Genomic DNA, 19,172 nt, shown 5'->3' on the forward strand with positions numbered 1-19,172 from the left:
ATGAAATCAAGTGAAAAATTCAGTTCCTCACTCAGACTTCCTACTTTTCACGTGTATAAGAACGTCATGTGACCAGTGGCAATGGTATTGGACAAGACAAATGAAAAACATGGGTTTTCAAAGGTTTCTTTATCTCTTCTTCATAGTAGGAATCTTTCCTCCCACTTCCGGAGGTCTGCTGCTTTGTTCTTTTGCAAGATCATCCATCTGTTCCTTTGTGCCATCTGTTCCGATTACTCACTGAGAAGGTTTCCAAGAGCTCGCTGAAGGAAGTCCTTAGCTATAGCCCTTTGTACAATGTCAAATGATAACAAGCAGTAGCACAGAATATCATACTTACTGTCCGCAGTCCCATGAATTATCAGTAGGTTTCCTTCTCTTAAGCCATGAATATTATGTAGCACGCTGGATGCCTATAAATGAAGGCACAGGTATATCTAGGTACAGAGATCTGTACATGCAATTTGACTGGATATTTAAAACAAAAATACTTTTCTTTTTGTCATTTTAAAATTATGTACCTGGTAAGTGCTTTCTTCCTTCGATGGTATACCAAGGTACCTTTCAGAGAAAGCTGAAGCTGTGACCCCAAAAAACAGATATTAAGAATTAGCTAAAATCAATCTTATTAGTGTATTTCAGAATTTAAAATTTATATTTCACATTAATTTTCATATTCCAATAAGATCAATTTAATGAGGAAGTTGTTAAACTGCTAAATTGATCAAAATTTAATACTTGTAATAATTTAATCATATGTAATGATATTTTTGTAAAATGAGTTAAAAATCTACATTATTTATCATCATTAGACTTGATGTACTACTCTGCATTGCATTTTATTTTCTATGAATTTAGACATTGCATTAGGCCACTCTGTGGAAAATACTCACCATACAACTTCATGTCTGTGATAGGTGCCACTATTGATCCACATTTAAAAAGTTTCTCATCTGATTTTAAGATCATTGATGCAATATAGCCACCATACCCCTGGCAAAAAAGTCATAACAGTGATTTATTATCATATGGGTATATATTTTACCACTGATAAGAAACTATATGCTAAAATTATTTTGTGCGGATAAAATTTAGTTTTATTTCTTTATATAGGCAGCTGAGTGTCGAAGGGATAAGCTGAGACACAATATAAAATTTATTATATTTCAACATACATTTAACATTTGTTATAGGTTTCATACAATGGGGCTGGTAACAACCCCAACTAAAATAAAGGGGAAAACTTATTAATTGGATTTTTAAGCAAATTACAAATGCACATACACATTAAAATAAAACAGTTAAAATAATACTGATGGCTATGTAGAATTAGAATAAAAGGATGATATTAAAAATATTTGATTATGAATATATGCTATATTTTCTGTTCCGCACAACTAAATATTGAATAAAATAAGATGCAATAAATAATTTTGCTAGTTAGCTGAATCAGATCAATGTTTAAAATTAATTTAAAAATACCTTTTACAATATTTTTGGCAAATTTAATGATAAATTATTCAAATCAAATCAATTGTTCCAATTATTCTTTAAAGCCATTGATCTGATTAGAATATTCCTAAAGGATATTTTGGCAAATGCAATCATCTGGACTGAGAATGATCTATTTTAGTATATTATGTTGGTGTTTGAAAACACCTTTTTATCAGTACTCTGGTAAATATTCTTTATCCTGATTATACTCTCTATATCCATATACTCTCTATATAACCAAATAATCTTTATCCTCCTTACTCCATATATCAGCATTCTCTGGGGGGAAGATTATGAAGTATCAGCACCCAATTCTTTTCCCCAGAAATTCTGATGTTATTATTTCATAAGGAATTCTACTTTTGAATGTTTTCCAAAGACGTGCAGACTGATCAGAGAGAAAGAAGCCTGTCAATTACACTAACATCTTGGGATGATAAATACACATTTTTATTTATGCTTATTTTGAGCATCACTTAAAAATTCCACCCCAAAATTCAAAGTGCAATCACATATTATTGAAGTGGGTGAAAAAAATGCATGATGGTTTATGGGAATGGTACTGAGAAAGAGCATTAGTGCTCAGGGCTCAGAAAGAGCTTTAGGTCCCCAATATTGGAAGCCGTAGACTTACATATGTTAACATACCTAAACCAAGAGTCATAAAGAAAGAGTTATTGCAAAACAAAAGTGCTGCTTTTCAAGTAGAGTGTGGTGTGGTGGCAATGGAAGCAAGATGTTTCAGCCAAGAAGCTTCAAATAGTTCCCGAGGCATCCATTTTTAAGATGATTAACAGCTTGTCTCGCTCTAATTCTATAACTGCCAATAGCACGCTCAATTAGTAAAATCTGGCCTTTCAAAATAAGTGGATTCAGACTGCATTGAGAGAATGGTGGAATATTCCAATAAGCAAAAGTGCATGCGTGAAATATCAATCAATCAATCAATCAATATCTATATATATATTCGTGTTTCATTGTCTGCCAGACTCTGCTGATCTCAAAGAAGAATATTGGTGTGTTTAAAACGAGGTGCATATCTTAGGTCAATCTTTTCTAACCTCAAAGTACATTCAAGTGACGGGAATTTTGTCGGAATGCTGCCTCTGATCCAATTGATCTTGCAAAGGGTCCAAGAGTCTGTATTATCTAAGAAGCTCACATGGCATGTGTGTGCTGCTGGAACATAGCTTAAATAGCAGCTACTTGTAGCATAATAACTCAATAAAGAAGTCTATCAGAAAAGTCATCCAGCTCCAGCGGCACTGCTAGTGGGTCAACGCTGACCCAGAATAACCCCTAGGACAGTCTAGTGCTGTTCCTGTGAGTTCCCGGGATTGTGTATGGAAGTAGAAAGCCCTGTCTTTCTCCTGTGGAGGAAGTGGTGGTTTCTAACTGATGACCTTGGGGTTAGCAGTGGAATGCACAACCACTAAGCCACTAGAACTAGCCTCCTCTAAACTACTGAAACTGTGTTGTTGGTCTTGGGGTCTGATGCCGTCGAGTCGGCTGCCACGCATAGTACAACAGAATGGAACACTGGCTGGTCCTGAGCCATCCTGGTAACTGTTCTTAGGTTGGCATCTATTCCATGAGGTTTTCAGTCTCCGACACCGTTTCGATGTTGTCTTTAAGGTTTTCAGTGGCTAATTTCTCAAAAGAGGAATTCCTTCTTCATAGGCTGTAAATGGCTGCAAATTCTCAATTTGGGTAACCTTGCTGGTATTTGAAATACCGGTGACAAAGCTTCCAACATTACAACAACCCACAGCCAACGTGGTGCCACAAACGGACAAACGAGTGGTGGGTTTTGTTTTTCTTCGTTGCTGTCAAATCAGTTCCCCTCCACCAGAAGAGAACATTATCTTCTCCTCCCAATTGTTCTTAGGTTTGAGCCCACGGTTGCAGTCACTATATCAATCCATCTTGGTCGGGCTCTTCCTCTTTTTCATTGACCTTTACTTTAGCGAGCATGGTGTCCTGCAGGGACTGGTCTCTCGGGTTAACATGTGTGAAGTATGTGAGATGAAGTATTGCCATCCTTGTCTCCAAGCAATCTGACCGCACTGCCTTCTTTCAAAACAGATTTGTTGGTTCATTTGGGAGTCCTTTGTACTTTAACTACTCTGCACCATCATTCAAGAGGATTGATTCTTCTTCTGCCTTCCTTATTCAATGCCCAATATTCTCATATACAAGTTAGCTGGTTGAAAATATCTTGGCTTGGGCGAGGCACACCTTAGCCCTCAAAGTAACGTCCTTGCTTGTCAACACTTTAAAGAAGTCTTGTGCAGAAAATGTACCCAATACGATGCCTCTTTTGATTTCCTGTCCACTGCTTCATTAATGTCCATGGACATTAATTGGGAATCCAAGCAAGATGAAATCCTTGGCCACTTTAATCTTTCCCTTGTTATTATGATGACACCTTAGTCTTTTGAGGATTTTGATTTTCTTTTTATTGAGTTGGAGTCTAGATCAAAGACTGGAACCCTTGATTTTTATCAACGCTGCAAGTCTTTCAGTCCTCTGACCGGGGACTCTTTCCGCAAGCAAAGTTGTGCCAATTGCATGATGCCAAGATTTTCTCCACAAAGTCCAGCTACTCAGATTATCTGCTCAGCAGATTGCTTGAATACATATGGTAAAGGACGCAACCCTGGCACACACCTTTTGTGATTTTGAACATACAATGCTGCCTAATTTAAAATGAAATGTAGAGTGTACCTGGAATGCAAATGTACTCTCTGACAGAGAAATGAAGCACTGATAAATGTAACAACATAGATGGACAATGAACGTATTATGCTGATTACAACTAGTCAGACATGACGAGACAAGAACCGCATGGTCTCACGTGTAAAATCCCTGCAGTAGGCACATCTATGAAGACCAGAGTCTAATACTGATTACCATGGGCCAGAGAAACAAGAAAAGGGAGGAGACATTGATTAGGTATCATCGAGTTTTTGTTTATGGGGATTTCTAATTTGGCAACAGATATTGGTGAGGATTGTGCATGATTGATGTAATGTGTTTTATCAACTTGTACATGTGAAAAATGTATAATTGCAGATAGGTTCTGTACACTTTTATTATAGTTAATTATAAATGGATACCCACTAAGACAATTTGTTCAGTCCATGGAAACTGGGCGTCTGATGGGCTTCATCATGTAATTCTAAAGTGAAACCAGAGTTGTGAAAACTGCTTTAGTATGAAGTGTAATATTTCAATTTTTTAATATGAAAATTTCAGATTTAATAAAGCTAAATACTCTAAAACTTAATGATAGTGAATGTCTGTGAGTAAAAAAATCTGTCTACAGCATTTAAAAATCAACTTCAAATGCAGCTTTAATTTGATTTATTTCACAGAAATAACTTATTTTTTTTAAAGCAAATCAACATAAGTAGAAATTGGAATAAATTAAACTTTAATTGCTCACTTTCATTTCTCCCATTTTACATTTATTCACTTGAATGAAGGAGTAAATTAGGAAAGAGTTCTTGGGAAATATACCCCTCAAGATGGCAGGAATCAGTCTGACAGCCCGAGCTCAATGTAAACATTGTAAGCAAGCTTTTTTCCCCAATGCAACTTTTCTTTATCAGGTTGATTCATTATATTGATTTTGAATCAGGATGTATCTTATTTGATTTAGATTAAGAACATTCAAAATATTTGTTCAGCCTGTTGCTTCAATTGTGCTTTAATCTTCCTTGGTTTCTCAGAGATCAGATTTTCTAATTAATTCAATATATTTTATTATTCCTATCGACAATGTAAATATCTCATTTTATTTTAAAATGTATTTATTAGACCTGAAGCATAGGAAATTTTCTTGGAATTGTGTTTCATAGATATATCCACACTAAACACACACATTATTGTTTAAAGAAATTATATATATATGTGTGTGTGTGTGTGTGTGTGTACGTGTATATATATATATGTATATATACGTACGCACGCACACACACATTGCATTGGGGAAATCAACTGCACAAGACCTATTTAAAGTGTTAGGAGCACAGATCACAAATGTCACTCTGGGGACTAAGTTGCTCCTCACCCAAGCCATGGGATGTTCAATGGCCTCATACTCATGAATGCTGGGCAATGATAAGGAAAACCAAAGAAGAGTTGGGGAAATTAAATTCTGCTTATGTCTACCAATATTCACAGAACTACTGGTACAATTAACTGGTACTCATGAAACATGGTACTCATGAAAAATTAACTGGTACAAAATAAAAAAAGTCTGCCTCGGATTAGAAGTCCCCTGGGCCTGACTTCTCCCATCCTTTGGACACATTATCAGGAGAAACCAGTTCTTGAAGAGGACATCATGTTTGGGAAAGCAGAGCTCAGCAAAAATCAAGAAGTTCCTCAGCAAGATGGACTAAGGCAGTGATTTCAACACGGGGCTTTAACCATCGCAATCAGGAGGAGCGCTGGTACAGTGCCAGACACTATTTGGCTCGGAGGTAGCTAGGTGGCTAAGAATTGGAGCAGAATTGCTGTCATCTAATACAAACAACGTATTTACTCAATTGTAAGAATTGAGTAATCAATAGAGAGAAAAATCTATGAAAGTAAAAAATGGGTGCTACATTGTCATTTTACTGACAACATATTTTTCATGAGTACCATGTGTTGATAAAAATACATTTTACCTTACCTTCAAGTAAGATCAAACATATATACTAACAGAATCAATGAGAGATTATTCTTACAGCCTCACCCCTGTGTAATTCTTATTGGCTCTCCATCACTTTTAGTGTCCAACAAAATCAATGTGTTATGAATAAATACGTTTTAGATAATACAATTTGTTATATTTCATTCTTTATATTAAAACTGTTCAGCTGTTTAGAAATAAATATTTAAATTTTGTAATTGTTTGAAACATCTCCTGAATTTGCTTTCTTCACCTGATACATAAAAGAAGCTTCAAATTACTGACGTGTTTCAGCCTTGTCTCAAAATCTGAGAATATCGATTTCTATTGGAAATGATAAAGCCATAAATAATGAACAACTCACTGCTTTCTTGTCAAGGCTGACTCATAACTGCCTTTCAGTGTTTCTGAGGCTGTAAATCATTCTGGAACCCTCCTGTTTCACCTTCAGAGTGGTTGAATGGTTTGAAATTCTAACCTTTTGATATGAGTATGAGTATGATAAAGCATGAGTAGCTACTTGGAAAAGCAAAGTTTTATCAAATGATCATATTCAGTTATTTTAAAATAATTGTAACCTACTCTCTATATCCATGTTTTGAATCTACTATGTTACCTTGTCTTTGCTCACATATTATTTCCTCTATGAAACCTGCCTGAGGTCTGATTTAAACTGGCAATTGCCTCTTTTCTTTTTCTGCTCTGTGTTTTTGTTATTCAAGGAAACAGAACAACTAGTCATATCCAGAAATAAATACAGAAGGCAAGAGATTTGACATACTTAATTAAATCTACAAAATGCTAAGAATTTTGAAAGGAAAGAATTGAATAAAAAGGATACACTCTACTACAAAGACAAAGGCTAAATCTTGTGAAGATTTTAATGTTCCCCAAATTAAAATATGATATTACTGTTGGCAATAAGTAAATTTCAAATCTTGACAACCCATGTGTACACAATAGTACTTCTCCATAGGGTTTTCAAAGATTAATGACCTTGAACTTCTACTATGATGGCTACTTTTGTGAAAAGAGCTAAAAATAAAACAAAAACAAAGAACAAAAAAATAAACCCCACTCAATGTGCTTTAATGGAGACTCCACAAAAGGCAAGTACATGAAAGAATGCTCTACATATGATCAGAAATAAGCATGCACAAAATGAACTGATATAATATTTTGCTTTGTTTCATTTTTGCCTGCTATAAGAGAATGAAAAAAATACCTATTCTGCCTAAACAAATGAAACTTAAGTCTGCACTTAGGTGTGTACTCCCATCCATGTGTGACTTAAAGTTACCACCAAAGCAAACAAATGAAATACCTTACTAAATTACAAATGCCATTTAATTCACAATGAATTTCTGTACATTAAATTCCCAGAGGATTCCAAGAAGAGAAAAATTCACAGTTATCAAAAAACACTCAACAAAACACTTGAGAGAAAATGCACCTATTTCTTTATCAGATGTGAAATATTAAATATCAAAGATCAGTATTTTTAAATAAAGGTTTGAAAACATCGGTCAAGAGAGGACTATTAATAAATATCTTTATGGGAAGATAGCTATAATGAAAATATTCTTGTATAATTCTGGTAATTGAAATACCAAAATTAATTAAATGATTGATAATAAAAATTTCAAAAAATGTAACATGAATTAAATGTAAAACAACCTCAACAATAATATCTATATTAATATGACATGAAAGATAATTATCAGATTAGAATATGGATACAGGGACAATATATGGAATAAAGCATACACAAATATGGGAAATCTGCATAAAATAAGAGTGATAACTGTGGTTTTAACATATTTGGAATAGGAATTGATAAAATAAAGTATATTCGGCTGGGCTCTCTAGAGAGGCGAACCCAGTGGTATACATATTAAGGACGTGGCTCACACAATTGCCAGAGGAGGTAAATCCAGTCTGGTTCAAGACTATGTATTAGATGCTGAATTGTATTCTTCTCCTGTTTCCCCCATCTTCTGGGGCTGACAAACCAGAAAGCAATTAGATGACCTCGGAAACAGGAAAAGCACAGTCTTGCAGAGGCAGATATGGATGAATCAAAGGTCAGCAATTGTGACTTGTGACTTCAGAGTCAAATAAATCCCAAGTTGGCAGGCAAGTAATGTGGCAGGCCCAGGGAATATGGTAGTTCCCAGGATTGGTAAGCAATATGACTGGCTATTGGCTCAAGTCCGAGATCCAGAGATCCAAATGACATGTAGTAGAGCAGTGGTTCTCAACCTTCCTAATGCTGCGACCCTTTAATACAGTTCCTCATGTGGTGGTGACCCCTCCACAATAAAATTATTTTTGTTGCTACTTCATAACGGTAATTTTGCTACTCTTATGAATTGGGCGAACCCTGTGAAAGGGTCCTTCGACCCCCAAAGGGGTTGCGACCCACAGGTTGAGAACCGCTGTGCTAGAGCTACACCCACAAGAAGAGCCACGACTTCCCATTGTGTCTGCTTAAACAATAGAGCACATCTCTGAGGAAGGTTCCTTGCATCATTACCATGATATGAGTAAGGAGGCTGTACTCCTATCTAGTCCTCTTCCATCTGCCTTGCTGCTGTGCACAGTGCATTCCATGGAGTGGTACTGTGCTAGGTCACTTAATGGGAGAGGCTCAAAAGGCCAAACCCTGGCTGCTGAAGAAATAGAATCACATGTTGGCTGCTGATTTAGAACATATAAAGCTCTCTGAAGAACACTGTCCTAATTCTACAAAGAATTACCATTTAGCTGGTATGATCATCATGTCTTTAGAAGGTCATTCTCAATTTCTTTCTAAATTGTCCTCATGGAGAATCTGTCCATGCATCAAGAGGAAGTTACATGACCAGAACAAGGGAATACTGCATGATTTAAAATCAGGAAAGAAATGCACCATTCTTATTCAATCTGTGCACTGAGCGAATAACCAAAGAATCTAGATTATAGGATTTAGAATGCAGCATCAGGACTGATGGATGGCTTATTAACAATTTGGAAATATGCAGATGGCACAACCTTGCTTGCTGAAAGTGAGAGAGAACTGAAGCACTTGTTGATGAAGGTCAAAGATTGTAACAAGAAGCATCGATTCCAAGTAAACGTAAAGAGAACCAAGAGCCTTACAACTGGACTTACAGGTAACATCATGATAAATGGAGAAAAGAATGCAGTTGTCAGGATTCTGCCTTGCTTCATCCATAACCAATGCTCATGGAAGCAGCCGTCAAGAGATCAAAGGGCACATTGCATGGATTAAATCTGCACTGCTTACGTTTTGACGTTTTTTATAGTGTTGAAAATCCAGGATGTTTCTCTGAGGTCTAAGGTTGTACCTGCCCCAAACAGTGGTGTTTTCAATTGCCTCGTATGCACGGGATTATTGGATTTTGATTAAGGAAAACTGAAGAAGAATTCATGCGTTTGAAATATGGTCCAGGTGAAGAATGGTAAAAGTATCATTGGCTTCCCAAAGGAATACACGAATCAGTCGCTGCACCAATGGGCTCAGACTGAAACAATGATGAATGTGGCACAGCACAGGGCAGTGTTGGTTCTGTTGTCCACAGGGGGCTGTGAGTAGAAACCGATTCAATAGCAACTAACAACAACAAGCACATCAACAGGAGGACAAAAGCAGTAAGTGAATATAATAATACTCACAATGTTTAAAATCTATCAGCCATCACAATAACTATAAACTGATATGTTATTGAAAAATTGAAGAAAAATGAAAAATAAGATAAATTCATGCATCCTTCTATTTTCTAAACAAACACCCTTATTAAGGGCAAGATTTTATAATAACAATCAGGACAATATATAATACACATACTCTAAGCAAAAGAAGACAACGTTGCAATTTTCATAATTTAAAAATGTATCTTTCATTTAAAAATAATACAATGGTTCAATACAAAATAATAAAAAGTTCGATTACCACAAAGATTAATATTTCCCAATTTGCTAGAATCACCATGTACACAGCAAAAATTAACGAGAAATAGAATACTTCTACTGGCATATTTTAACATAGCTGTCACCCCAATGACACTCAAAATACATCACCCAGTAAGTGTATGAGAATGTTGAACATAATATGAAACAGGGTTTATGGAATGGTATATATCTTAAAACTCACAGTGTTCCTTTTTATATCAAGAACACTATCATTTAATAATTGAGTGGTATATATGGAATTTTATTCATTGGATCAAAACCTTTCTCCTATTTAAAATGTGTTTCGTGTTTGCATTTGTGTATATCTTCAATCAATCTTTTGTATGTCTAGTTTAACATAGTCAACCGGACAATCATGAATTCTCCTATACTGATAAAGACATCTTTTTATTTTATACTTAAAGATCATTTTATGGGGGTTCTTACAGCCCTTATAACAATCTATACATCAATTGTATCAAGCATATTTGTACATATATTGCCATCATTATTTTCTAGAAATTTACTTTCTATTGAGCCCTTGGTATCAGCTCCTCTTTTTTCCCTCCCTCCCCACCCACAGCCTCTTGACCCCTTAATAGATTATAAATTATTATTATTTCCATATTTTACACCGACCGCTGTCTCCCTTCCCCCACGATTTCTATTGTTCATCCCCCCCCACAGGGGTTAGTTTGTGGTTATTTGTCAATCATCAAGATCAGTTGCCTCTTCCTCCCCTCCTCTCTCCACCTGCCCCTTACCCTTCAGATTATCACGGCTCCGATTTCTGTTCCTGGATTCCGTGTATCGTGGATTCTTATCTCTTAGCTGTACCTATGCACATGCTCCGGTCTAACCCCGAGTGAAAAGCAATATTGGGGTCATGATAGTGGGGGGTGAGGAAGCCTCAAGGCACCAGAAGTGTATTGTGTGTTTCAGTGGTGCTTTACTGCACCCTGAAGGACTCATCCCTTCCCTGTGACCCCTCTTTGAGGCAATGTCCCATTGTCAACAGATGGGCTTGGGTCTCTGTCCCGCCCCCCCTTCTTTCTCAACAATATGGGTTTTGGTTTATTTGTTTGGGGTCTTAGATTTATAAATATACTCCTAGAGTTTTAGTCCTTCATGTTTATAGATTTACATCTATATTTCAGGTTGATGTGAAGGGTTATCCGTGGTCTGTACTCTTTCTTCCACTTGTTTCACCTCCATTATGTCCCTACTTGAGCCTTAATTATAACCAATTACTTTAATTCCTATTCTCTAAATACACTATGCTTATTGCTGACATTGAGTATAGCACTGTTTTCATCCTCCACCTGCTGAATGATGCTCATCATCCAGTTCCTATCTCACTTTCTAAATTTCCACTGCAGTGAATGTATAGTCGATTTGATCTCCTGTTTTATTTATGTGCACAGTCAACAGAGCACTGAAATGCATGGGCTTTGGGGTCTTCCCAAAATATTATATAAATATTTGGACCAGTATGCAGTAAATGTTTCCAATGTATATACTTTATAATACATCAATAGTGTCCATTTTCCAGGAATGAGAATTTTTGGAGGCGTTTTTAACAATAATTTTACAAGTCACATCTTTCTGTTTGTATTTATGTTGGGAGAGTACTTCTCATCAGATATTTTATTGATTTCTTGAAAATTGCTGACCACCTGAATGAAGCAGTCAAGGCATGGTTGACTGCAAACACTGGAATGTGAAAGGAAGTGCTGGTGATTTGTGCTGATTTGCATTTTACGCATTTGTTAAGTGCCTTTTCATGGAGCTCCTTGCAAGTGTACAATACTAAGATTAATGCCCCAATAAAGAACCAGGTATTACATGCATGAGTGGGAATCAACTCGATGGTCATGAAAGATAGATTTTTAGGTTATTAATAGTTAGTAGAGTTATAGTATATATGAAGATCCATGAAAGCTAAAAATTTGCTCTGCTTTTAAAATAGAATAAATCAAGGTCTCCTTCCTTTCAGCATATCCTCCTTAAACATCTAATCCAGTGGTGCATATAAACTAGATTTTTAATAATTATCTAGATGAGGTCTATTTTAATATTGGGATGAGGCTACCGAACCTGACGACAGGTATTTTTTTATTACTATTATTTTTTATTTTAAGAAATCATTTTATTGGGGGCTCTTACATCTCTTATAACAATCCATATATCAATTGTATGTTGCCATCATCATTTTCAAAACATTTGCTTTCTACTTGAGCCCTTGGTATCAGCTCCTCTTTTTTTTATAATCATTTTATTGGTGGCTCATACAACTCTTTTAAAAAAAAATCATTTTATTAGGGGCTCATACAACTCTTATCACAACCCATACATACATCAATTGGGTAAAGCACATTTGTATATTCATTACCCTCATCATTCTCAAAACATTTCCTCTCCACTTAAGCCCCCGGCATTAGGGCCTCATTGTCCCCCTCCCTCCTGGCTCTTCCCCTCCCTCATGAGCTCTTGATGATTTATAAATTATTATTTTGTCATGTCTTGCCCTGTCCGATGGACTTATTGCAATAAGAAATAACTATTTTTCAGATAACAAAATTACGTAACAGAGCAAATTAGCATGCGTATGCTTCCAAATCAATGTTGTTTTTTTACAGTTATGCTATCAGTGTCCCTTCAATGTAGGATATAAAGTCTCAAGAATGTGTGGCTTCCTCTTGGTATTTGAGTATAAGCATAAATGGCACCTCATAAGGGGCCTTACTGGACCACCAATACTTATACATACATATATACATATGTATATATGCACATAAAATACATGTCATTCTTGTTTGTCTCTAAAACTTATTTCTATACACAGCATAATTTTCATTGATATGCTTGCCACCTGTCTCTTCTTTAGAAAGTCATTGTTATGAAAACAAGTTTCTTTTCTGTTTTGAATTTTGCTCTTTTTCTACCACCTGTACCAAATAGAGGCTCCATATATAGTTGCTCAGTTAATGAATAAATTACTCAATTATAGTCAGAATTTCTTATATTTTAATGTATATGTATATGCATATATATGAGGTTTTAAAAATATTTCCACTACTTACCTTTCCAAAAATGCTTAATCTTTTGGGATCAATATATGTCTGCTTCAGCAAAAATCTGCAATAAAAGAAAACATAAATTATATCTATTTGAGTCAAATATATGTAGAGCTACACTCGACTTAAAATGGCTAGAAGAAAATTACAAAAATATTTGATCAATTTCATTTCTATTCAAGTGGAATTGTATATATTCCAAAATACTGATATTCAAAATAGTGATCCAGTAGCTTTTGTATCACCCATGAACTTGAGATAAATGCAGAATCTTAAGCCTATTCTAGGACAACTAAATTAACATTAATCTTTAAATTAATATTAATTAGCTATTAGTAATATGCATTGAATTAAATAGGAACTAGATTGCTAAGTTCGCTCTTTCGTGCCAGATTGATAATGGTTCCTATGCAGAAAAATTATAATTAACTGAGGAACTTTAGGTTGTAGAAATATACATTGTAGATAGACTACTGTGAAAAAATAATATAGTGGCCTACAAAAGGGCTCTCTTACTTTCATAAATCAAAATTGGCGTCTACTGCCAGAAATGTGGTAATTATTTCATTACAGTACTAAGGGTGATAGATACTTGTAAAAATGCAACAGACAACATGACCAGCTTAGAACATGTTCCAATCACTAGTCATATTGTGTATCATCTATCTAGGCTTTTTTAATTTTTGTAAGAAAGGCAATAGGAAGGTTAAGATAAATCATTTAGGTTCTTAAATACAAAAACGATGGTCTGAAATGTAATGTCCAACTATTACACAACTAAAAATGAAATAAAAAGGAAAATCAAATGGAAGATGTGCACCCACTTACCTCACAGCTGTTATTTGGTCCTTTACTTCCACTGAACCTATCCTTCGATGAATCTCCTGCAAAATTTTTAGACCCTGGAACCCACTTCCGCGGCCGTCAAATCTTGCTACAATTACATTATCAGAGTCAACAAGTACTGAGTCCCAATCAATGTGGAATTTATCTGTAACCAACTGGCCTCCTGGCTCTTCATCCCTGCAAATCACAGCACAATGGACTAAAGGAAAACCTATTAATAATCTGGTCGATAGTTTAACGTTTATGCATATTAGTTAGAAAAAACGTATGGAAAACAACTCATTCAAACCATGTTCACTCTTAAGTTCTGTCACTTTTTGATAATCCCGAAAGGGTAAATGTCATTTTCTTCTGTCTAAGTTTAAATTAAAATTTCCCTGAATGAAATAAAAACATGAAACAAAATTTAATCCAGTGCTAACAAGATATGTTTATCTCATGTTATACTATACTATACTATTATATTTTATTTAATAGTGAAAGTAAAATGTGTTTTCCATAGTTTTGCAGGATAATTCTCAAATTCATAGACATACATATCTTTATTGGATTTTTTCAAGAAAGTGTATCTTTAAAAGATATTGCAGATGGTATACAGAGGTCAATAAGTTTGATAGCGCCAAACCACTTGTAGAGACTTGGTAATAATTTAACAGAAAATGCACAGACCTAAAAAATGCTGGACTTGAAAGGGAGTGCATTAATATTTACTAAATTGTTTTTAAGGCAGAATTCTCACTGAGGAGAATTTAAGCAATAAGTGAGAAAAGTGTTTTCCTCACCAAAAACTGACAGAAAGCAAAGGAAGTATAAACACATATATTTGAAAAAAGTGAAGCTGGAAGTATGGGGCACATTATTTATAAAGCAGTGTAATCACCGTGGAAAATAATACTGCCTCAAAAAGGTACAAATGGAAAGACTGCCAGCTCTAGCAATCATATTATTAGATAAATACTACAGCGAGTTCATAGATGTGATACAAAGACATCTTTACATCGATGTTCCTTGCAACATTATTCACTAATGATGAAACCAATTCAGTGTCCATAAATGGACAAATAGGTAAACAAAATGTGGCACATACATAAAACAGAATGCTATCCAGCGCACACATAAAACGGAATACTAACAATGAGTTCTCAAAATATAATAGGGGTGAGTGTGGAGGTCATTATAATGAAGGAACTAAGTCAGTCATAAAAGGGAAACTGTAGTATAATTGTACTTTTATAAAAAGTATAGGAATAGGTACACACCACACAGAAAACATTGCTATTTGTTCTTTCTGGAGATCAGATAGATAATCATAACTTGGCCAAGGTAAACGATAACACTAAAAGTCCACAAGTGTAAAGGATATTTTTGATAAATTCTAAAACAAACACAGTTTTCAAACAACAGCACTAACAACTAAAAATATACATTGGTGGTTACAAAGGTAGGTATGTATGTATATATGTTTATAAGGGTATAAAATACACATAAACATGTATCTGTAGTTGTGTGTGTGTGTGTATGTGCAATAATACTTCTAGGGGTGGAGTTGCAAATACTTCCAAGGCATAACCAAACACCTTATTGGACTGTTGTGGGATGACTTGGTCAGTTAGTATAACAAAAAAATCATAAACTTGTTATGTTCTATATTGTACTTTTGTGAGCAGCATTTGGGGGTCCTAAATGCCAACGAGTGGCCAGCTAACATACAACTACTGATTTCTACATATCTGGAGCAAAAGATCAAGAAGGAAGGACACTGAAGATGGAGAGAAGAAATGACTAATAACTTAGATGAGCTGCGGTCTCCTCTCTCCTGAGACCAGAACAACTAGATGGTGCCCAGCTTCTACTACTGACCACCCTTACCTGGGTCAAAATAGATAGTCATTGATAAAATGGAAGAAGAATAGTGAACGAAGCTCAAATTTATAAAAGAAAGACCAGATTTACTGGATTAGTAGAGATTCGAAGAGCCCCCGAGACCATGGCTCTGAGATAACCTGTAAAATTGGTGACAAAGCCAACCTTGGAAATGACTTTACATCTAAACAATGGGTTGTCTTATAAAATAAACAATATCACCTATGAGCTTTGGGCTTCTTTTAAAAACACATGCATATGAGACGAAACTGTCAACATTTACCCTAAAGCAAAGATGAGAAGGTAAATGAGCCCAGGGAATTGGTGACATGAAGGGATCTAGATTAACAGCAAGGGAAACAGGAAGGAAAGAATGAGACGGACTATTTACACACTTTGGAAAATGTACATTTTAGACATTGTTAAATGGGAACCTAATTTGTTGTGTAATCGTGAATTAAAAACACAATACAATATTATTATAAATTTAAAAAGCAAAAAAATAATTGCCCAAATGGGATGATGGAAATTTTTTTCCTTTTTGTATTTACTTGATTTCCCAGGCAGATCGGAGAAGTAGTCCAGCACGTGTGCGAAATTTGAAGGGGACACAAAGATACCATCCTTTCAAAGAGCACCATCGTTCAGTAACATAGCAAAAACACACACTCTACTCATTGCTAACGGTAGCATACTAAATTATCCTGTCTTCGTTCTTCTACAACCGTGCTATCTGTATGTAAGTGGTTTGCACCAAATTAAACCTCATTAATACGCTTAGGTATCCCAATTTACTAGACAAAAATGAAAAAAGCAAACAGCATAGGCAGAGACACGTGCTGTAGAAAGCAGGTAATACTAAACATAATATAATTAACATATACTGAATGCCTTCTGTATTCTAAGCACTTAAAATTCTTGGCATATATATTTTTTAATTTCTTGTAATATATTCGTTCTATACTACACATTTTTTTAAAAGTCTTTGGTGAGGGGGTTGCCTGCCACATGGCTTATAACATGTTGATTCCTACTTGGGAAGTAACATAGTAAATAAATAGTATCATAAAAATAAAACTTACTGCCAAATTTACTGCTGACCCATAGTGACCTTACAGGATGGGGTAGAACTGCCCCTGTGAGTTTCCAAGACTGCAACTTTATGGGAGTAGAAAGCCTCATCTTTCTCCCACACAGTGAATGGCAGTTTCAAACTGTTGACCTTGTGGTTTGCAGGCTAATGCGTAACCACTAGGTCACCGGGGCTCCTAAGTACTATCACGGATGTTATTTAATCATGTTACTTAGTCATGTCTCTCACCTCTTTCCAAATCACGAAGTGTATGGTGGCTTGCTGTTTCTGTAGAACCTTCCAGCCTCAGAAACTCAAAGACAACAGTTCGACTTTGCCCTATAGGGCCACTATGAATCAAACTGGCTCTGTGGTGAGTTTGGGTTGGCAATTTTTGATATCCCAAAATAACCTTATGTCACACAGTGTTTGCAACCTCAGTTCTTAACTGGAGTAGAAGGAAGGCAGGGATACACATCCACATACACTAACCAAGAATGGTAATCGATTGATATAGATTTCAGTCTGAAATTATCCAGTCTTTCTCGGTCCCCAGGTAACACTGCTATTTGTTTAATTAAGCTAACACTCAAGAGATACCAGCAATCATTATCCCTACCAGTTTCTGATACGTATGTTCTTATTATTAGTTACTGCTGGGTTGAGTCTGACTCCTAATGGCTCAGTGTGTGCTGAGTAAAACTGATTTCAAAGGTTGTAAGGCTGTGGCCTTTTGGAAGAAGAAAGCCAGTCATTTTCAATTAGTTGCCTTTGGGTGGGTTTAAACCCCCAGTTTGTCAGCTAGCAGGGCACACCAAATGCCATTTGAAGCAGATCCTTTTAAAGAAAGTAGACGTGTGAAGTCATAAGTGGAAAGATTTTAAGAAGCCTTGCAATTGCATAATATTTGATGGCTCCTATTTGGAAGCTTGGAGATCCACTGCACCCAATAGCAAGGAAAACAAGATTCTTCACGGGTTAACTTCCATTATGAAACTGTGAGTTAAAAGACCACAGCTTGAATTCCAATAAATTCTGAACGGAACCATGGTGCTAAGTCTTAAGCCATAGTTCCCTTCTCTTGAAAATCATACTTCTCGGTTGTTTTTAAGGGCCATCAAGTTAGCTCCAATTCACTGAGATCCCTTACAACAGAACAAGAGTGCTCAGTCCGATGTCCCTCTCACCAACGTTGCTGTTTCAGCTCATTTTTGCAACCACTATTCCGATCCATTTTTGAAGGCATTCTTATTTTTTTATGACAATCTACCTTATCAAGCATGATATCCTTTTCCAGGGACTAATCTCTATTAATAACGTGTCCAAAGGCCATAGAATCTTTCTTCTATCTTCTAAGGAACACTCTGGCTATATTTCCAAGTCACATGTTTTCATTCTTCTGGCATCTCAGGCTTATTTCAATATACATTGCCAACACCATAATTCAAATGTATGGACTATTGTTTTTATCTTTCTCATTAATTATCCATATTTCACATGCATCTGATACAATTGAAAAACACCATGGATTGGGTCAGGCATACAGCATCATTCAGAGTTATGTCATTTCTTTTTAACATTTGTTAAATCATTTTATTGGAGGCTCATACAACTTTTATCACAATCCATACGTACATCAATTGTGTAAAGCACATTTGTACATTTGTTGCCCTCATCATTCTCAAAACATTTGCTCTCCACTTAAGCCCTTGGCCTCAGCTCTTCATTTCTCCCACTCCCTCCCCATGCCCCCTTCCTTCATGAACCCTTGATAATTTATAAATTATTATTTTGTCATATCTTACACTGTCTGACGTCTCCCTTCACCCACCTTTCTGTTGTTTTTCCCTCAGGGAAGAATTATATGTAGATCCTTGTAATAGGTTCCCCCTTTACACCTCAACCTCCCTCCAACCTCCCGGTATCGCCAATCTCACCACTGGTCCTGAAGGGATCATCTGTCCTGGATTCCCTGTGTTTCCAGTTCCTATCTGTACCAGTGTACATCCTCTGGTCTAGCCAGATTTGTAAGGCAGAATTGGGATCGTGATAGTGGGGGAGGAGGAAGCATTTAAGAACTAGAGAAAAGTTGTTTATTTCATCATTGCTACATTGCAACCTGACTGGCTTGTCTCCTCCCCGTGACCCTTCCATAAGGGGATGTCCAGTTGCCTACAGATGG

The 19,172-nt window shown here is 35.9% G+C and overlaps 1 protein-coding gene across 1 annotated transcript in view; it reads right to left on the reverse strand.

Moving 5' to 3' along the window:
- The window catches only part of DPP10 (dipeptidyl peptidase like 10), a 549,923-nt gene that overhangs the window by 12,549 nt on the left and 518,202 nt on the right, over positions 1–19,172 (reverse strand). The window contains exons 19-23 of the mRNA XM_004711893.3: positions 14,038–14,232; positions 13,216–13,270; positions 894–993; positions 522–580; positions 341–413 (exon numbers count right to left, since the gene is read on the reverse strand). Coding sequence (XP_004711950.2) covers positions 341–413; positions 522–580; positions 894–993; positions 13,216–13,270; positions 14,038–14,232 — 482 coding nt within the window. The remainder of the gene's footprint in view (positions 1–340; positions 414–521; positions 581–893; positions 994–13,215; positions 13,271–14,037; positions 14,233–19,172) is intronic.

The sequence above is a fragment of the Echinops telfairi genome, unplaced genomic scaffold (assembly GCF_000313985.2).
Source record: "Echinops telfairi isolate 266 unplaced genomic scaffold, ASM31398v2 ScPeMD7_15;HRSCAF=58, whole genome shotgun sequence".
Classification (NCBI taxonomy): Eukaryota; Metazoa; Chordata; class Mammalia; order Afrosoricida; family Tenrecidae; genus Echinops; species Echinops telfairi.